The sequence below is a fragment of the Rosa chinensis genome, chromosome 4 (genome assembly GCF_002994745.2).
Source record: "Rosa chinensis cultivar Old Blush chromosome 4, RchiOBHm-V2, whole genome shotgun sequence".
Classification (NCBI taxonomy): domain Eukaryota; kingdom Viridiplantae; phylum Streptophyta; class Magnoliopsida; order Rosales; family Rosaceae; genus Rosa; species Rosa chinensis.
Genome location: NC_037091.1, coordinates 29800257 through 29822139, shown reverse-complemented (window position 1 = coordinate 29822139; position 21883 = coordinate 29800257). Strand labels below are relative to the sequence as shown.

The window sequence follows — 21883 nt, the reverse complement described above, 5'->3', positions numbered from 1 at the left end:
AAATTGTGTATTGAGTTGTGATTGTAGAATTTCATGTGTTGAGATACCATGAGTCTAGTATGACTGTCTTAATTGAGATTGAAGATATGGTAGCTTATGTAGGAATATCTATGTAATGAATCAATGACATCAATGTGATGAATCTTTGTGATGATTGCTATCTATGTGATGACCGACAATATTTGTGTGATGATCAATACGATGATGGCTATCTGTGTGATAACCAGCAAAATCTGTGTGATGATCTGTTGGATAATTGCTATTTGTGTGATGACTGACAAAATCTATGTGATGATCAGTGCGATGATGGTTATCCGTGTGATAATTAGTGTGATGACTGCTCTGTAGAGGAGTTGAATTGTTATTAAGTTAACAATGATCGAAAGGACTGCTGCGATGGTCGGAGCTACCTATATATGTCCGAGTATGGGGTTGTGATGATTTCGATGACTTGAATTGTTTGTTTTAATGTAACCTCCTGAACTAAAACTATACGCAGGAGTTACTATGAATTATTTCACTTTGTTTTGAATTATGATTGCCTTGTTTTCTTCTTGGATTTATCTGTTGATGGTTTGATTTATCTTAAAGGTCATAGTGGTGACGAATTGTACTCTGTGGTGAGGATAGGAAGGTGATTCATTGATTTTCACTTTTGATGTCATGTTGGTGACAAAGGCTTCTAGTGGAGAGGGAATGAGTGTGATTTTGGAATTCGTCGTAATGCGTTAGAATGGTATCAAACATTGCTTGAGAAAGTCTTGTTTGATTGGAATTTATGTAATTGGATACTAGGTTAAGAATCTGAGCATGAGGTTTTAGTCACGAATTGTCTTATCTAAGTATGATATGGAAGGATATGAAATTGATGGTTGTAGGTGTGAGTTATGTGCGTATCTTTGTTTAGGTTGAGGTGACTTAAGATTGTATTGTGAAGACCCAAAATTCTCAGTTAAATATTTTGTAATTTGATATTTGTTCAATTATATGAAATATGAATTGTGGGCATGATTCGTATGTCATTGTATGAGAAATTTGGTTTCGAATGAGTTTATTTTCGAAACAAACATTATTTAGGGGGGTCACTAAAATCGACTTTTTATACTTACGGAAATTGGGAAAACTTCATTTACGAAAGTTGCAGAGCTCGTCGATACGAGTTTGTGCATATGTGGAACGCAAGAATCGGAGTTCGTACGAAAAAGTTATTGCGTTTGAAAAGGTTCCCATTTTAGGTATATATACCTAGCTATTTTTGGGAATTTCCAAAAATAGCTAGGGTTTCCATTTTTGGCAGCCGCATAGTTTTTCACTCTCTCTCTCTCTCCCTCCTCCGGCCATGCACCAAACCACACCAAACCACCTCCCACGGCTTCATCTCGTCCTTTCGCAGCTGCCAGTGGAAGCCTTGAGCGGCGGCACGGCCTGTAGCGACGGCGGGAGCACGTTTTCGGTTAGAGGCTGATTTGGGTTCCAATCTAGATTTCTCCTAGCTCCGGCCACCAAAACTCGAGTTTCTTGATTGGTTGAACTTGCCTCAAGCTCTTGATCACGCTCCAAGAAGAACCGGACCCGAAGCGATGGATTTCACATTGAACGGAGGATCGTCGGAAAACTGGAAATATTTCGGCCGAACCAACTGATTTCAGGTATTTTCGATATCTTTGCGTCATTTTCTGACTTCATGCTAGTTATGAAAGTTGCTCAAAATGATGAAATGAAGGGGAGCAGCCCGGCCCCGACTCCATTGGCGGTGTCCGGCGTCGGCTCTGCCACTATCTCCGATGGCCTTTTCCGGCAACCTTCCGGGGTCCCAAGGGCAGTTTCTGCCCATTTTTATGTTCTACATGTTGATACCATCATTTCGATGTATAGCATGTGAATTTTGGAGATCGTATGATTAAGTTATGAATTTTACAATTTCAATCGATTTCAATCGTTCAATTTGTGATATGTGAAGATTGGACCGTCCGTTAGACTTGTAGTTTGATGATGATCGTAGGACTGTCCTGATGACTTTGTGTGGTCACTTGTGAAGATCCGACCATTGGATCTTCATATAAGTGCGTTTTTGAATTGTACGCTAAGTTAATTATCGTATTCGGTTAGATGATTGACGGTTTGAGTTGCCGGACGATTGTGAACCGTATTTTAAGCTGTTGAGAAGACGCAGCGGGATCGGAGGTGAGTAAATCTCACATGGTTCATTTACAAACCGAATTTCCTTATTGCACAATTAATTGTTATGTGTGAGAAAATGGTTTTAAGAAAATGAGATTTAAAGTATATAAAAAAATGAATTTCTTGATTTTAATACGTGTGAACTATAGTTGGTATTAGTGGTCATTCCTGAGTGGATGATTACGTATTTATATATATATATATATATATATATATATATATTTACGTGACTTTATACGGAATGATGTAACATTGAAATATGTGGTTTTTTTTATTTTTTTTTTTATGTGATTTCGTTTATATACTTGAATGAAAGATTTATTTGCCATGATTATTATGATAATTGGTATTGTTGTGAGTATGATTTGGGTGGAGACGTGATATTGTGAATCGGGTGGGATTCTGTTTATATTTTGTTCTGCGGACTGAAATGTCCAAAGTTCGACGGTTATCATTGTGATTAACGAAGTATTTTTGTTCTGCGGGCAGAAATGCCCAAAGTCAACGGTTATAGTATTAACAGAAGTATATCGGATGCTTGCACCTGGGCCAAGGTGAAAGGTAATGATTCAGATAGAGCTCTAGTCTGTTGTGGGAGTACGGTCATGGTGGTAACTAGGTTATTGCATTGTGAGTACTTTGTGCCACATGAGTGGGGTTGGTGATTAAATTGTTAGGGTTGTTGTGTGTGTTCAGATTGTTGGATTGATTTACTTGAATTAAAAGAATTGTGGTTTAATAAATCAACCTTTCATTTCTTATTTACTCACACGAGCTTTCCTAAAGCTTACCGGGTTTTGTGTTGTTGCAATCCCGGTACACTATTCAAACGGTGTAGCGGATGATCCTACAGTCAGGATAATCAAGGTGGAGAGTGAGCTGAGTAGGGTAGCAGGGTTGAGACCAGTACTTGGTCCATTTTAGTGTGTTTTATAGACTCTTTTGAGTGTAACTTTTTTATCTATGTTGGTATTGTAATAATTGACTCGAGAGATAGTTTGCTACGAGGTTTGTATTATAGTTTGTGAGACGCTGGTTAAGAAAAAAAAAATTTCAGGATGTTATTTGCATTGGTTATTATTCATGTTTCATATTTGAATTTGTTATTCAAAGTTCAAGGCGTGACAGTTTGGTATTAGAGCGTAAGGTACATATTTGGTGATATGTTAATACCTTCCGAGTGATGGTCCGTCTGCAGCGGATCCCCATCGTGTGCTCTTTGGTATTGACAATGTCATTGGGTATGTGAAAGTGTTAGTAGTTGTCTAGGACATTAGGACATATTAAGAATTTGAATTACCCTCAATGTGTTAGTTACTTGGTTAATATGGACTTGTATTTGACTTATGCTATGCTCCTTAGGGAATGGATATTGTGGGAGGCAGAGAAGATAGGGGTCGAGGTAGACCCAGAGGTAGAGGCGAGATTCTACATGTTGAAGTCTATGAAGAAGAGGTGGAGGCGCCTTTTGTTGAGCTGCCTGTCCCACCTGAGGTTGTGGTTATTGATCCCGCTCGTCTGTTAGTGTTGGCGAGGGACAATAATCGGTTGGGAGCCTCCCACCCTTTCATATCTAGTTCTTTGGTAGATGTTTTGGGTTTGACTGCTATACCGCTGACTAGATCTTTGTGTGCTACATCGCCTCTTTGCGTCTCTCTTGAGCTTAGTGTGTTTTGTGATGATTGCCCTATTGTAATTTGTGGTAGTTCACTACATATTTAATTGTGATTCTGGATCACACGTATGATGTGATTTTAGGTTTGGATTGGTTGAGTCCAAACTATGCAGTGATTGATTGTTTTAGAATGATTGTGTCTTTCCATGCCCCTGGGCAACCAGTGTTTCATTATCGTTGCCTGAGATCTGACATTGCCATGAGGGCGAGAATCTTGGCACACATTGAATCAGGGAGTAGTACTTTAGTGATTGCAAGGATTCCTGTAGTTTCAGAGTATGGAGATGTGTTCTAGGAGATACCGAGGTTACCTTCGAAAAGGGTAATGGACTTCTCCATTGATGTGATACCAGGTACTGCACCTGTATCGAAAGCATTTTATCGGATGGCTCCAGCAGAACTTCAGGAGTTGAAGATTCAAATTGAGGGATTACTTGCACAAGGGTTCATTCGGGCTAGTGTTTCTACTTGCGGCGCACCAGTGTTGTTTGTGAAGAAGAAGGATAATTCACTCCGACTATGTGTGGATTATCGACAGCTAAACAAGGTGACCATCAAGAACAGGTATCCCTTGCTTAGAATTGATGACTTGTTCGATCAGTTTAGGGAGGCTACGGTGTTCTCCAAAATTGATTTGAGATCTGGATATCACTAGTTGAGGGTGAAGGATGAGGATATTCCTAAGACGGCTTTCAGGACCAGGTATGGGCATTATGAATTTCTTATCATGCATTTTGGTCTAACCAATGCACCTGCAACATTCATGGACTTGATGAACCGCATGTTTAGTCCTTACTTAGATCAGTGTGTGGTCGTGTTCGTTGATGACATCTTGATTTATTCAAAGTTGTCCGACGAGCATGAGAAGCATTTACCGATTGTGCTACAGATTTTGAGAAGAGAAAAGTTGTATGCAAAGTTTGAGAAGTGGGAATTTTGGCAAAAGGAGGTCAAGTTCCTTGGTCATGTAGTTTCGAATGACGGAGTTTCTGTGGATCCTTCGAAGGTTGAAGCAGTGATGGGTTGGAGTCGCCCCACTACCGTTACAGAGATCTGTAGTTTCCTTGGATTGGCAGGGTACTACAGACGATTCATTGAGGGGTTTTCTGGTATTGCTTCGGCTTTGACCAAGTTGACAAGGAAAGACACTCAGTTTGTGCGGACGGATGAATGTGAGAAGGTCTTCAATGAGCTGAAGACTAGATTGACTACAGCCCCAGTGTTGACTATTCCATCTTGTGGCTGTGGTTTAGTTATTTATAGTGATGCTTCTCATCAGGGTTTGGGCTGTGTGTTGATGCAGCATGGTAAGGTTGTTGCTTACGGCTCTAGATAGTTGAAGGTGCATGAGCAAAACTAACCCACTCATGATCTAGAGCTAGCTACAGTGGTTTTTACCTTGAAGATTTGGAGGCATTATCTTTATGGTGAGAAGTTCGAACTCTTTTCTGATCATAAGAGTTTGAAGTATCTATTCTCCCAAAAGGAGTTGAACATGAGGCAGAGAAGATGGATGGAGCTCATCAAAGACTATGATTTCACCCTTGGAGTATCATCCCGGAAAGGCCAATGTAGTGGCAGATGCTTTAAGCAGGAAACCCCAAGGGATCATAGCATCACTTATGGTCCAAGAGTGGCTCATGTTGAAGACTGTATTTGAGTTTGACCTTATGCCCACAAGAGAAGGACAAAGAATCTTTCTCGGTAGTATCACTTTACAGCCGACCTTAATTTCCAGGATCATTCAGAGTCAGACACATGATGAGTTCGCTCAAATGATGATTTCTGAGATGATTCTTGATGCCGACGAGGAAGGTCCCTCAGAGTGGACAGTTGGAGCTGATGGTGGATTGAAATTTCGATTGAAATTGTATGTCCCGAGCGGTGATAATCTCAAGGAGGAGGTCATGTGGGAAGCACATCGTTCTCGATATACAGTACACCTAAGGAGTACCAAGATGTATATGGATCTACGAAGATAATTTTGGTGGATAGGGATGAAGAGGGATGTGGCTAAGTATGTATCCAGGTGCCTTACATGTCAGCGGGTGAAGGCAGAGCATCAGAGGCCTGCAGGGATGTTGAAACCTTTGCCAATTCCAGTATGGAAATGGGAAGAGATCTCCATGGACTTTGTGACCGGATTGCCTAGATCCAAACAAAGTTATGACTCTATTTGGGTGATAGTTGACCTATTGACAAAGTCAACAGACTTTCTTCCTGTGGCGAAGACTTACTCAGGTGATGCGTTGTGTAAGTTGTATCTTGATGAGATAGTGAAGCTTCATGGTGTGCCTGTAATGATTGCCTCTGATCGGGATGCTCGTTTCACTTCGGAATTTTGGCGTAGATTCCATAAGGCTTTCGGCACATCTTTGGCTATGAACACTGCATTTCATCCACAAACAGATGGGCAGACCGAGAGGGTGAACCAGGTGATGGAGGATATGCTTAGAGCATGTGTTTTGGACTTCAAGGGAAGTTAGGCGAATCATCTGCCATTGGTAGAGTTTGCCTACAACAACAGTTATCACTCCAGCATCGGTATGGCTCCATACGAGGCACTTTATAGTAGGTCATGTAGGACTCCAATCTGTTGGGCGGATGTTGGAGAGTAGGAGCTCTTAGGTCCTGCGCTTGTTCAGGAGACTACAGAGAAGGTCACCACCATTCGAGACAGGATCCGTACCGCACAGAGTAGACAGAAGAGCTATGCCGATCTGAAGAGGAGACCGTTGGAGTTTGTGGTGGGTGATCATGTATTCTTGAAAGTCTCACCTATGAAATGTGTGGTGAGATTTAGCAAGAAGGGGAAGTTGGCACCGAGATATGTTGGACCCTTTGAGATTTTAGAAAGGGTCAGAGACTTGGCGTATCGGCTTGCTTTACCAGTTAGCATGTCCGGCGTACACAATGTCTTCCATATGTCCATGCTCAAGAGGTACATCCGAGATGAGTCCCATGTGATTGATCATGGTACTATTGAGGTGAATCCAGATGTGACCTTCGTCGTTGAACCTGTTCGTATCTTGTATAGGTCCACGAAGAGGCTTCGTAGGAAGGAGGTTGTTTTGGTTAAGGTGTTGTGGAGTCATCATGATGAGGGTGATGCGTCATGGGAGTTAGAGTCTGACATGAGGGCGAAGTACCCACTGCTGTTTGTCGATGAGTTTACTTGAATTTAAGGAGGGTAGACTATGAAGACCCGAAATTCTCAGTTAAATATTTTGTAATTCGATATTTGTTCAATTATATGAAATATAAATTGTGGGCATGATTCGTATGTCATTGTATGAGAAATTTGGTTTCGAATGAGTTTATTTTCGAAACAAACGTTTTTAGGGGGGTCACTAAAATCAACTTTTTATACTTACGGAAATTGGGAAAACTTCCTCTACGAAAGTTGCAGAGCTCGTCGATACGAGTTTGTGCATATGCGGAACGCAAGAATCGGAGTTCGTATCAAGAAGTTATCGCGTTTGGAAAAGTTTCCATTTTGGGCATATATACCTAGCTATTTTTGGGAATTTCCAAAAATAGCTAGGGTTTCCATTTTTGGCAGCCGCACAGTTTTTCTCTCTCTTTCTCTCTCCCTCTCAAACCCGAGCCGAAAACTGAGCAAGAAGTCTCCGGTTCCGTTCTCCCCCCTCCGACCATGTACCAAACCACCTCCCACGGCTTCGTCTCGTCCTTTCGCATCTGCCGGTGGCAGCCTTGAGTCGCGGCACGGCCTGTAGCGGCGACGGGAGCACGTTTTCGGTTAGAGGCTGATTTGGGTTCCAATCTAGATTTCTTCTAGCTCCGGCCACCAAAACTCGAGTTTCTTGACTAGTTGAACTCTCCTCAAGCTCCTGATCACGCTCCAAGAAGAACCGGACCAGAAGCAATCGATTTCACGTTGAAATGAGGCTCATCGTAAAACTGGAAATATTCCTACCAAACCGACTGATTTCAGGTATTTTCGATATCTTTCCGTCGTTTTCTGACTTCATCCTAGTTATGAAAGTTGCTCAAAATGATGAAACGAAGGGGAGCAGCCCGGTCCCGACGCCATTGGCTGTGGCCGACGGCGGCTGTGCCACTAACTCCGGTGGCCTTTTTCGGCAACCTCTCGGGGTCCCAAGGGCAGTTTCTGCCCATTTTTATGTTCTACATGTTGATACCATCATTTCGATGTATAGCATGTGAATTTTGGAGATCGTATGATTAAGTTATGAATTTTACAATTTCGATCGATTTTGATCGTTCGATTTGTGATCTGTGAAGATTGGACCGTCCGTTAGACTTGTAGTTTGATGATGATAGTAGGACTGTCTCGATGACTTTGTGTGGTCACGGGTGAAGATCTGACCGTTAGATCTTCATATAAGTGCCTTTTTGAATTGTACGCAAAGTTAATTATCGTATTTGGTTAGGTGATTGACGGTTTGAGTTGGCGGACGATTGTGAACCGTATTTTAAGCTGTTGAGAAGACGCAGCTGGATTGGAGGTGAGTAAATCTCACATGGTTCATTTACAAACCGAATTTCCTTATTGTACAGTTAATTGTTATGTGTGAGAAAATGGTTTTAAGAAAATGAGATTTAAAGTATATAACAAAATGAATTTCGTGGTTTTAATACGTGTGACTATAGTTGGTATTAGTGGTCATTCCTGAGTGGATGATTACGTGTATATATATGTATATTTACGTGATTTTATACGGAATGGTGTAATATTGAAATATGTGGTTTTTTTGATGATTTCGTTGATATACTTGAATGAAAGATTTATTTGCCATGATTATTATGATAATTGGTATTGTTGTGAGTATGATTTGGGTGGAGATGTGATATTGTGAATCGGGTGGGATTCTGTTTATATTTTGTTCTGCGAACTGAAATGTCCAAAGTTCGATGGTTATAATCACCAGAGTATTTTTTTCTGAGGGCATAAATGTCCAAAGTTCGACGGTTATCATTGTGATAAACGAAGTATTTTTGTTCTGCGGGCAGAAATGCCCAAATATCGATGGTTATAGTATTAACCGAAGTATATAGGATTCTTGCACCTGGGCCAAGGTGACAGGTGACGATTCAGATAGAGCTCTAGTCTGTTGTGGGAGTACGGTCATGGTGGTAACTAGGTTATTGCATTGTGAGTACTTTGTGCCACGTGAGTGGGGTTGGTGATTAAATTGTTGGGGTTGTTGTGTGTGTTCGGATTGTTGGATTGATTTACTTGAATTAAAAGAATTGTGATTTAATAAATCAACCGTTCATTTCTTATTTACTCACACGAGCTTTCAGAAAGCTTACCGGGTTTTGTGTTGTTGCAATCCCGGTACACTATTCAAACGGTATAGCGAATGATCCTGCAGGTTAGGATAATCAGGGTGGAGAGCGAGCTGAGTAGGGCAGCAGGATTGAGACCAGCACTTGGTCCATTTTAGTGTGTTTTATAGACTCTTTTGAGTGTAACTTTTTTATCTATGTTGGTATTGTAATAATTGACTCGAGAGATAGTTTACTACGAGGTTTGTATTATGGTTTGTGAGACGCTGGTTAAGAAAAAGAAATTCAGGACGTTATTTGCATTGGTTATTATTCATGTTTCGTATTTGAATTTGTTATTCAAAGTTCGGGGCGTGACATGTATTCTGCTTTGTGGTTTTGAGTTTACTCATATAAGCTTTCATAAGCTTATCGAGTTTGTTGTGTAGTAACCTGGTGCACTATTCGATGGTGTAGGGGTTAATCCTGCAAGTCAGGGTGATCGTGGCTGAAGCTGATTTAGGTTGCGTGCTGGTAGCATTACAGTAGAAAACCAATTTTGTGACTTTACCATTGTTAAGACTTCTGCTTGTAGTAAGCTCCAAGGAGCATTTACTTATTATTTTGTTGTGGCAATTTAATTTGTAAACTTATGTAATATATGACTCCGTGGAGCGGGTCTGTATTGGCATAGTGAGTTTAGGGCATCAGTATGTACTTGGTTTAAAAGAGAAAAAGTTTTCTAGGTATTTTATATTGATGGCCGAACCATCATGCATGTATAATCATGAGATTATATATTGAGTTTTATTTGTATTAAAAATTAGGGGCGTGAGTGCGTGACACTCGCTGCCTCGTCTGAAACTGAATCAACCAACCTTTCTCCCTCATCTCTTACTCAAAGAACTCAAACTAGAATTCCCTCTGCTGCTGCACCACCAAAACCACCTTCTCACCACCACCACTTGTTGCTGCACCACCTCCTACTCCATTTGTCACTACACCCAATCTGACCACCCAGACCCTCTACCACAACCATTCCCAGACCCACTTCTCCAAGCCACTACCTCTCAACTCCTCATTTCTAATCCCCCAGATCCCTACCATCACCACCACCAAAACTACCTTCACCACCACTGAGCTCAACCAACAATCTCATTGTGATTATATATCAACAAATTCCAAGAACTATACTTGCATAATCAATCAAACCAACATATCCAACATCTGGGTATTTCCAAGTTCATCAAAAACTAAATTCCACCTCAAATTAACCCCAATTCTTTCTTTGAAACCCAAAATTACCAGAAAACAATCAATCCGAAGCAATGAGATTGGGTTACCTATCCCAATCCTCAGCTTGTTTCAGCAAAATTGCAACCGCGTCGCCGCCAGCACTGTCAGACTCATACCCGCCATCACTGTTGGCCTCATACCCGTCATTACCGTCGGATTCCGTAGTGTGGTTCATCTTCCATTTGGATCGAACTGGACCGAGGTCGTGGTCGTTGAAGCTCTGCCTCTGTGGCCAAACTCTGATCACGAGATCTGCACCAGAGTCTGATTCTTTGAGAAGCCCAACAGTGTCGGTGAATTGGAGGCCGAGGAACTCAGGCCAACGAGTGGTGTAGAGGTGGCGCACTTGCTCGGGAATGAGAGCCCAAACATGAGGCAAAGACTGGGTTCTCCTGATTTTTGGTCTCACAGAGTGACTTTGTTTGTCTTCTTTAGCTTTAAGGTTGGATTTGATGAGAGGAAGAAGAAGGGCTAGGATGATGAGGCCCGTGTTTGGGTAAAGGAACAAGAGGAAGAAGAGGTTGCAACAAGAACAAAAAAGAAAAGAATTAAAAAAATTAGAAGTGGAGGCTAGGGTTATTTATGACATTTTAACATCCACCATGCTTACGTGACGTTGAGTTGGCGTCTACTGATATGCCACGTCAGCTAGTTAACGATGCATTTAGACGGCGAGGACCTGTTAGACACGAAATTGTAACCTCAGGGACTTTTCCGATTAAATTAAAAAAGCAGGGATTGAAACAAGAACAAATGCATACTTTAGGGACTAAACAGTATTTAGCCCTAAAATAAAATAAAACCATTGTCTCAAACACTGAAATCTTTGTTGAAGAATGAAACCTCCATAGATAAACATGAAATAAGATTAAAAGAAAATTTCAAACATGACATAAGAGGAATGATACGAAGGTTAAAAAAATGTAGGAGAAGCATACTAGGTGCCCTACAAGATCAGATTAGAGACAAATCAATAGTCTTGTAGGTAGGTCACCAACAAGAATCCTAGTGGCTGCCTAGAGAGGGGATAGAGAGCATTCTAAGGTTGAGAATTTAGGAAAATCATTCTATACACCTATATTGCATATGCATCACCCGTCAATCATCACCAAAAGAGTGAAATCGGTGGCTTTGGCTTCATCTCTACATCATCTATAACTTTCTTAACTAGAGCCTAGTCCTAACATGAACGAGAAATGAGGAATTTACCTCGAAAGGTTTTCAGTCAAAACTTTATTTATTTATTTATTAATGAATGAATGAATTATTTATTTTATTTAATATTTAAGACATTGAGATCAATATATTATAAAAGTAGACCAAAAGCTGAACTCCTATTGGCTAAACAACATCACCATCTTTTCAAACAAAATAAAAAATAAAAAACAACATCACCATTAAATTGGTGCCATTGACTTGAAATCCGAAGCGGCCAAAATGGTTATAAGCAAGCTACTTTCGTATTAAGCTCTTCGTTTCCAGAATAACTGATTTTATTCGTGTTGATCACGCGCCCCCTCTCTCTTAACAAACCCATTTCCGCTCCAACCTCTCAGTCTGCTTCGCTCGCACTCACAGGTTCTCTCTCTCTCTCTCTCTCTCTCTCTCTCTCTCTCAACGCGTCGATTTGGTAGCGGAGAAACCCTAGGAATAGATAAGAAGAAGATGAAAATTAGGGCTATTAGATTCACTATCTGCTCCTCTTAACTCGATAAGCTGATCGCAATCTCCTTCTTTACAGGTCCTTGCAAGATCCTCATCATCTAATTGAGTTTTGTGTTCTTCAGATTCGTCTAAGGTACTGTTGCCGCATGCGTCAAGTTCTTTATCGAATCCCTAATTTTCTTCGTTTTGATTCGTTTATTTGATCTGTGAATTCTTTTCTCATTTTCTGTGTTTATTGTTTGCAGTGAGTCGTCGGCAAAAATGGTTTCCTTCGAGATGAATGATCGGAAAAGTAAGACGAGTTTTATTACTAAGCTTTGTTATTTTCGTAGTTTCCCAATAGATTTGGAGTCTTTAATTACTTTCTTGGTTTAAGCTATATGCATCTTATTTATGTGAACTTGTTATAGGTAATATTGTTTATTGATTCAGTAAATCTGGCACTATAGTTGAGTCTAGTGTGACTGAAGTTGCTCTGCTTAGAATTTGGTTGTGGTTACTAGTATGGTAATTCATTAAAATCTGGCACTATAGTTGAGTGTAGTGTGACCGAAGCTGCTGTGCTTAGAATTTGGTTCTGGTGACCAGTATTTATGCCTTTTTCTGAGTTTGTGTGAATTGATGTGCAGTGGATTGCAACACGTGCTGTGATTGTTGTGGTGAAAATTGTGTATCACATGAATTATTTCTAATACAGAAGAAGCTATTATAGGACTTACTTTTCCAGTATGTTTTATACTGCATTGCTTGTCCTGCCTCTTCTTACTGGGGGTTAAATTTCATTGAGAAAGGTTGATTGATTGCCAGTTGAGCTGTATTTGAACTTTTGGTGTCACCTCTAATTCATGCAATTTTGAAATGAGACAGAGATCGGACTGGGATTGACAGGATTTGGCGTATTTTTCTCATTCCTGGGAATGGTTTTTTTCTTTGACAAGGGATTACTTGCAATGGGAAATGTGAGTGTATTTTACATCTACTCTTCTTACTGAGTTATTTGCTTCCTGTGCATTTATGTTTTGTTTTATGTCTTATTGGATACGATATGTGTTTTAACACTTCTTATTTTTTAATCAGATCCTCTTCTTCTCAGGGGTGACTTTAACAATTGGATTTAAGTCCACACTGCAATTCTTCATGAAACGTCAAAATTTTAAGGTTTTTGATGTTCAACTTTTCACTGGATCTGTGTCCTTGTATTTCAACTTTCTTTTTTCACCTTTGCCTTTTCTTCTACTATACAGGGGTCAATTTCTTTTGGTGTTGGGTTCTTCTTTGTGCTCATAGGATGGCCAATTGTGGGCATGATTTTGGAGGCATATGGTTTCATTGTACTCTTCAGGTCTATATTGTTACTTTGACCCTTTTCATAGTGTTATTACTCTGGTTTAGATGTAAGTTGCTGATGGAAAGTATGTTGTGCAGTGGCTTCTGGCCAACATTGGCAGTTTTTCTGCAGAAGATTCCAATTCTGGGATGGGTGGTCCAACAGCCATATATTAGATCGGTATGTTCAGTTTGTTGATGTTTAGCTGCCAATTTAATCTTGTGTCTGCTTGACGTGTGCATTAGTGAGTGCCATTGTATGCGTTACTGCAATTACCTTTTTTCCTTGTGGTTTATTTTTTAGTGATTTACATCTACACTTGTCATATGAGTTGGTCTGGCCATTTTAATATAGATAGAGACTTGAGTTTAAACAAAAAAGACGAAATGTTATAATCAGGAAAATCTTGAGTTGACAGGTAATGCAAACTTTTGAGACTTACTAAACTGGATACTATTGTAAAACAATTATATGACCATGATTATCTGCCTTCCCTTCCCTTGCTACTGCTGCTGATTACATGGCGCGTGCGCGCACACTGTGCCAACACAGATGTGTGTCTGTGAAGTTATGACTTATTTTTTTTCCCTAATGAGATCTCCCTTGTATAGAATCTGATGACAGTTTTTATTTTATTTTATTTTATGCTACTCTTCTTTTGTTAATGTAAGTTGTCCATAATCTTAATATGCTTTGGTGTTTGACTAGATTTTTGTTAAATTGAAGTTTCTAAGGAGCAAATCTGCAAGTCTTTGGACCTTTTCTTATTTTTAACCCAAAAAAAAGGGACTTGTTAGAGTATTAATTTTGGCTTCTAAAGTATTTGAATATGATGTATCTCTGAAATGGGTTTAGCTTTAGTTAGGTAATGGTCAGATTGGTGCTTCCATCCAATCAATTAGTGTTTGTTTGCTCTTATCAAACAAAAAAGTCAAAAACTAAAAGCAAAAACTAGTGGTTATTTGTATGGCCAATGATTTTGTTGTTACCTTGTTGTCGGCGTATCTTAAGATTTGTTTCAAAACTCTTAGTTTCCTTGGTTGGGTTAGAACCCTATGTATATATTGTTAGGAGACGTAATTTTTCATGAAATTGTCAGTTTTGACCTAGAACCTTCATTTTGCCTGAAATGCTTTAACTTCCCTGATGTCTGGAGTCTCTACCATTGATGTCGCAGTGCATTATTAGTTTATGGTCCATGTCAAGGTGACTCAACATTTAAAAATTATAATCTCAAAGAATGGACGTTACACCTGTTTTTATAAGTTAATGACAAATAGAAGTCCGGAAGACATCTTATTTGAAATTCTGAGATTTATTGTCAAGGGTTTTCACTTTTCACATTTTTGAAATGAAGACTACTTGGTTACATACAAGAACCACACCTTAATTAGTTTGGTAGCATTCACATTGCAGTGATTTTTGTGAATCATGAGGACAACTTATAATTCGCAGACCCATACCGTAGTATCAACTGCTCTAGGATAACTGGCTTGTGTTCATGCAGTTCTTGCATGATCGAGTAGAATGCAGGGTGTATCTCCTCTTTTTCTCTTCTCTTTTTCTCCTTACGGTTGTGTCATTCTGATGTAATCTCTTTTTTCCATTTCATATGTGCAGTTCTTTGATCGATACCGTGGTCGACGGGTGCCTGTGTAGCCAGGAAACAGAGTGCCAAATCTGATGCAGGCGAACCTGTAATTTCTTGTAATATACGTTAGATGGATAAACATGATTCTTTTAAATTCAGCCCACAAATTAACTGTAGGAAATTACTGAGCTTTATCTTTTACAAAAAAGAAGTTAAAAAAGAAAAAAGAGGGATGAGCTTTATCTGTAGCTGTCTGTGTTAGTCTGATTCTTTTGTTCTTATTGCTAAATGCAAACTTCTGTTTCTTTTGAATACAATGTTCAAATTGTCAAGTGTTCAGAGTAAATGAGTAATCAATAATCTTCAATGACATGTAGTTAGTTTTGGATACCTCTGGATTCAAAGAGGCAATGACAATTGTATTATTTTGAGTCAAATCACAAGCCGACACCAATGCAGCTCGTATGTTGAACTGCCTACTGTGTCTGCTTGGAAGAAAAGTATAAGGTATCAAAGAGGTACTAAGGGCGTGCAAATCAAGCCCTGCCTCAAACCAGACTGATGCAATCCTTCGTCGTTTGAACAATATGCAAGTAAAACGGGTTCACAGATTCGGTTGAAGGAAGTGTTGACGTTATTTCATACCCGATTCACACATTAGGTCGCATGATTCTATGTCCAAAGAGGAGTGGCTTCATGTCAGCCAAGGTTGAAATGTATTCCACATAAAAGTTGTCAGAGTTGTAATATTCTCATGGTTAAAAGTGAATCAGATAAATCCAGTCCAGTTCAATTTCATAACAATAAATAAACGACCTGCAAATCGTTACTAAAAGATCAGCTCCTTACTTCAAAAACAAGTATATATAATATAAAGTATACAAGGAATGTGGCTTAAGCCTTTCTTAAAACACTGCTGACTAAAGAAATGGCTAACTTGATTACATACAGAACATCCAGAACTAATGCATTCCCTTCAGTTCTCATTCGTGAGTTGGAGGTGCGTCTTTCTTTCTGCATGTTGCCTCGCCTTGGTGCATACAGATTATCTAGAGCTAATGCACTCCCTTGAGTTCTGAGTCATAAGTTAGAGATGCGTCTTGCATATCATTTCAAATTCTTCAGCCTGGCGCTTGATCTTGTGGGTACAGATTTCGTGCTGGTCTGGTTTCTTCCGGAACACATTCCCTTAGATTTCTGGCTGCCTTTTAAACATGTGTCTGTAGTCTTGTTTTTGTCATCATCAATCCGAACCTTCTTAGCCATGGGGGGTGTTTCATTTCGTCCAGATTTCACATTTTCAATTGGATGACTATCTTCCATGTTTGAGTTGATTTGCAGAGTGGTATCCCCAAAAACATTGTCCCCGGATGTTCTCAGTATATCACCGAATATGGTCTTCAATTGTTCAGAATCTCCAACACAAGACATTATAAAATCACGTGTAACTGTCGCTGGGACATCAGCTATAGAAAATGGTAACGGATTACTTTCACTGTCTTCTGAAAACATGAACTTCTGAGACGATGAATTTCTGGCTGAGGCACTTTTGTCAGTAGAACCTTGAACCAATAAACCAGCTGCATGCTCCTCCCAGTCATATGGAAATCCAAGCAGATAGCGATTGTATACCTGTTAGATTAGCTGGCACAATCTTAAATTCATTTGGAAGTAGCCATACAGCCATAACCTTATTTGAAACAAGTCAATACAGACACACACGCACAGACCAATATACGTAAGTTTGGAATAAATCAATAAATATAGATGCAGTGAATTTGCTTAAGACTGCATCAATATCGCTTCATTCATACAGGGTGATGATTTTTGTTTTCATGTTTTCCATAAAGGAGGCATTGCAATTAGAACATACTGATCCTAAATCAAAATGTATCTAATCTTGATATAGCATTTAATATCTTTTATTCCTTTACATTTAGGGTTCTGGGTTACTTGTCCTGCGTAAAGAGGTGAGAGAAGCATAAGTGAGGTATGACATACCTCGGGCGGAAAACCATTTTGACCTGTGCGGGAGATATTTAAGAAACCACAGAGTGTAACAATGATGCCATCTGTTGTCTCAAGAATTGTGGCGGTATGTCTCTTTGAAATTGCTGCCGAGCTAAAAGTTCTTATTGCTGGTCTCCTGTCACATAAAAAACAGGAAAGCTACAAACATGAAGAATTATCATCAACACATTTATCTAAAACAGAAATTATATAGATCTAATCAGTCAATAGTAATGCACAAGCCCAGTGCCAGAACTTTATAAAGGGTGGTAAAACTATCATAGGTGGATCAAGTAATAAACTGGTAGAAGAAACACAAACAGCCACAGCTTGCTGATATAGCTCTTTAATTACAGCCGGATATACAAGACACTTGTTAGATACACTTTTATGATTCAAACTAGCTAGTTTTGAAATCAGAAATCAGAATGCTAGTTTCTTTCTCAAGTTAACGATCTCTCACGGCCCTCTTTCACAATAGGAACAGGAAAGAGGAACCATAAACTGGTTACGAAAAAAACACAACAAAACAAAATTTAAGAGAAATGTTGTTTCGTAATAATGAATAGACCAAGAAACACAAACCCAAAAAATGCTAATTAAATAAAGGTAAACATAGCTAAGAATGACATAACTAAATGCAGTGAGGACAAGTAAATTTTCAAAATATTCAACCCATCCAGGAAACAACTTGTCCATTTCTCTTTCAAATCTTTTGCTTTGATCAACGGCATCAAAGTAAAGGATTAATACAAAACCTGTAGAGGGTCCTATTTATTTAGTTACTTTGACTGAAATCCACTCTAAAAATCAGTAAACCTTCCTGGGTTTTGTTCTAAATTGCTGAAAATGCAGTAGATAGTAAAGGTCAAAGGAATTACTGTGTTTTAGCCAAGCCTTCGACAGCCAAGCCCTTTCCTTGAGCCTTGACCAGCCACCAATCATCCAATAATACCTACAAAACAAAACAGACCCAATAAAAGTAAAAGCAATTGGGGAAAAATTCTGAAAAGAGAATCAGGGTTTAGGGGATTACCGATTTGACGGAGGTAGAGATGGTTTTGGGGGTAGAGAATGGGGTTTTGAGGATTCGGGTATTTGAATAAGGTTGGGGCGGCGTTGCAGAGGCCGACGTTCTTCTGGTGGACACCATCTATCTCCTAATGGCGGGAGTGACAAATCGCGCTCTTGGACGGTTCAAAGTTGCAGAGTAATATGACAATGTCAACAAAAATCCAAGAGAACATTTTCCAAATTATCATTCGACTATCATACCCCTCCTTTACGCCACGTGTTTGCATGACATGAGCTTCATTTTAACGGACAGCGCGCTGACAAAAATAAATTAGACAGGTACTAAACTGATTAGGTTGGGAAGAGGTCATACACTTATCATTTTATTTTTTATTTTCATAAAAAGAAAATTCATTTAAATAAGTTGCTATTACACCACAATTACAGTACCTGGCAAGAGATTACAACAATACAACCAATGACAAACAACTCTAAACTCACACCACACATCTTCACTCTAAAGAGAAGAGACTGACATGTCAATATCTCTAACGATGAAGGCTGAATTGGACAACTGATCGACCTAAATTGATCAAAATAGGTAGCAATAATTAGGATATGATCTAACCACAATAGATAACTATTGGGCGGGCCATCCCAGGATCTCCCAGAATCCTCAACACAGGCTAATTAATAATGAAACGCACGACTGTAAGCGGGCAGAAGACTGAAATCTATTAATAACAAACCAGCTACCCAAATATGGTCGGAATCTATGATAAGAACCCTAACTTGAAAGAGTAAAGACTTATTTGAGATATGATCACAAAAGCAAATTTAAATCGTTTTTTTTTTTTTTGGGTTAAATGGGGCATTAAAGCCCAGAAAAAAAGAAAGAAAATCTACCCTCACTCGACCAAAGCTGTTACAATAGTCCTAGGCCTCACCAGGCCATCCATATCATCCATCAAAACTTGATTTACAAAGAGAGGGTTTGTGTCCAGTCCACACGCTCCTAATTCATTGTCCAAACTATGCTTAACTAAGATGTCGATCTGCCACCATATTTCTGAATTAAAGTGAGACCAAAATACCAACTGACTGTGGTTTTAAGGGAGATTTCCCCTGAACAGGAGGCAGAGATAGCCAGACAGAGAGCTAGCAATTCCTCTATCTCAATAAGCGCCTCAGGCTCACTAATTAAGGAGGAAATAAGCATGTTCCTATCCAGCTTATTTGGAAACACAAAGGCAATCTTCAGTAATGCTGAATCAAGTGGTGTGGCTTCACAAGCAAGCTACTTCCTTCCCGTGCCTTTAACATTCTATACAATAGTTTGAGATGCATTAGAGAGCTCCTCCTCGATCATTCTTTAGAATTCAATAAAATTCTCTTGTACAAACCGCTAAAGACCATGTTTCCTTGTTGTTTCAGTCTCTTGTAGTGGGTGTGTGTGATTTTAGATTTGTAACTGTAGAGTATTATCAAATCGTTTATGCAACTCCCAGAAATCCAGAAGTTATGATTTCTTTCCCTATCTTTTTTCCCTATTCTTCTCAGCTGGCCATGAGCAAGATGGCAGAGGACAACAAATCTCGTTTATATACTATGATTGGTTCTAAAACTCTAGGTTCATATCGATCTAGTGCCATTAACTCATTGCTCCTTATCCGGCCAATTCAACACAAGCAATATTAATCTAGCTAGAAAATTATGACCAATATAGCCATAGTGCTTCCTTTGGAATATAAATTGTTTTCATGCATATATGCATGCTTTTATTCCATTAACATAATAAAAGTTCTTTCACTACCAATTAAAAAAAAGAAGAAGCTGATCTTTTATTAGCGTCTCTACCACAAATGCTTCCATCCTCGATGGATCCACTTATTTCTTCCATCATTCGCATCATTTATTTCCAGCACGTACGCAGTTTCTCACTGCAAGGCAAATGAATTCATCACGAGAGTGAGGTCTCAGATTCAAACGTACTGTTCGTTTAGCTTGCTACTTGATTGAACTTTGCTATCTATATATCATTCTAGCTAATTACGAAATAACCGGATCCATAAACGTGTATCGGCTAACATACCTTGGAAGGAAAACCAGGAGCGGAGGACATTGATGAAGGGTCACCTAGAATCTCTACCTCGTTCTTGTTCTCGCCCTCGTGGTCATGGAGAGTACAGAAAACAATAGGAGCCAAGAAATTGTGAAGAAGTTGATCGTTCCTAATAGCCTTGGCAATGTCACACTTCTGCAATGTTCGCCTCTTGCTTACTTCTGCCTGAAGCCATGCCCGAAGGGTAAGCTCCATTATGAATAGCTCACATGCTTTCGAGAACAAGATCGGAGTCTCTGAACTGATCATCTGCTTCTCCATGTCATCAACCGTATTATACAATTATTTTTATAATTAACAAAGATCCAACATATATATGATATATGGTCAATTTTGAATTACTAAGTTAGTAATTACCTTGGCCACTCCATTTGATTTCATAATCCTTTTCACCCGCGCAAGAGGTAGTTGATGGCAACTCCTAGACACTGTTTTTACATGCATAATTAACCAATCATGTTCCCAAAAAATAAAAATAAAAATAAAAACTTTTGGTTGTTTCCTCTAATACTCTTTCTCTTTTCTTCTTTTCTCTTCTCTTTGAAAAGCCAGATTGAAATCGAAATTCTACTAACAAAAATTAAAAGCAGATCGAACAAATTCAACCTAACAACAGTAATTTGTTTGCAGATTTTTCAACAAAAAATGGTAAAATATATAATTTAAATTAATAGGAATCTCTTTAGATGATGAAAATAAAAAATAAATAAATATATAAAATTCAATACCATTTGATCTAATTGCACAGTAGATATGGGAGGCTGTGAGCGCTATTCACCGCCATGACTATTAATTTGTTGTGTATTTTCAGTTGTTCTTTTGATAAAAAGAATGAAAAATAAACAATATTTGAAAGAAATTAAACCTGAAGTATTGTGAATCTCGAGCAATTGCTTATTCCAAAACAGCTGCACATTATTCATCTGCAGTTGGACAAAATTGTTTCGTCTAGCCGCTTCAGCCTCCTATTTGATTAGATCAACGATAACCAATATCAATAAAAGAATTTAAAACAAATGAAAAATTCAGATATGGTGTCTACTCTCTACTTGCATGTATAATTAGGAAGCTAATTCAATTATACCAAATATACCTAGAACTGATACGGAAGAGAAAAAAACATAGAGAAGGGAAAGTGAAAGATATTAATTAAGAAGCTAATTCACCTCTTGCGAGGAAGGCATAGGCTTGAAGTCGTGCAAAACTTGTGGAGTAGGTGGGTAAGAATTGTTTGAGAGATTCATATCATCACCCAACAAGATAGTCCCTAACACCCACAAACCTTATTTTTCATGCGAGGGGAGAGTCTTTTTAAGGAGAGACATATCTGTCAACTTAATTATAGAGAAAAAGTTAATTAATGTAACATAACTTTTTTTAACTTTTATTTAATTGCTTTCTTAAATTTGTCTTTAAGTACGAAAGAATCTATTAGCAATAATTTTAAGGTCAATGGAGATAAACGTTATCTATACCGTCATCATGTAATTTGTATCTGATATTAAATAAGAGAAACCAATGCTAGGGAGGGTTATCTACTATACCAAGGGAACGCGCCCCACGCGCGAAGAAGAAAAGGTTAACCCGTAGTCTGCTCGTTCTCTCCCGGCCGAACGCCACCGGCAATCCCGCCGTTGCATTCCAGCCCAGGAGGGGATGTCGTTGATGGTTAGTGGCGGGTCCTCAAGGCAGAGTCGTGGTCTAGGGGAGGAGGGTGGGTTCTCGACCTCGGGTTGGGCAGATCGATCT

General features: G+C 39.1%; 3 protein-coding genes across 3 annotated transcripts; 1 reads left to right on the top strand and 2 right to left on the bottom strand.

Moving 5' to 3' along the window:
* The first annotated feature begins 11830 nt into the window (after positions 1-11830).
* On the top strand, positions 11831-15358 carry LOC112196110 (vesicle transport protein GOT1). Its single transcript, XM_024336421.2, has 8 exons — positions 11831-11983; positions 12147-12203; positions 12316-12362; positions 12938-13029; positions 13148-13228; positions 13315-13412; positions 13496-13577; positions 15018-15358. The coding sequence occupies exons 3-8, from the start codon at positions 12332-12334 to the stop codon at positions 15054-15056; spliced, it is 423 nt and encodes a 140-aa protein (XP_024192189.1). The 5' UTR covers positions 11831-11983; positions 12147-12203; positions 12316-12331; the 3' UTR covers positions 15057-15358.
* Positions 15359-15814: 456 nt separating this feature from the next.
* Positions 15815-18244, bottom strand: LOC112198211. The gene is made up of 4 exons (XM_024339293.2): positions 18035-18244; positions 17880-17953; positions 16990-17134; positions 15815-16620 (listed from the first exon to the last, which is right to left on the bottom strand). The coding sequence occupies exons 1-4, from the start codon at positions 18149-18151 to the stop codon at positions 16096-16098; spliced, it is 861 nt and encodes a 286-aa protein (XP_024195061.1). The 5' UTR covers positions 18152-18244; the 3' UTR covers positions 15815-16095.
* A 1607-nt stretch (positions 18245-19851) lies between these two features.
* On the bottom strand, positions 19852-21383 carry LOC112195897 (nuclear transcription factor Y subunit C-1). Its single transcript, XM_024336128.2, has 5 exons — positions 21301-21383; positions 21000-21099; positions 20492-20562; positions 20105-20383; positions 19852-19952 (listed from the first exon to the last, which is right to left on the bottom strand). Exons 1-5 carry the CDS (start codon positions 21376-21378, stop codon positions 19950-19952), a joined length of 531 nt encoding a protein of 176 aa, XP_024191896.1. The 5' UTR covers positions 21379-21383; the 3' UTR covers positions 19852-19949.
* Between the last annotated feature and the right edge of the window lie 500 nt (positions 21384-21883).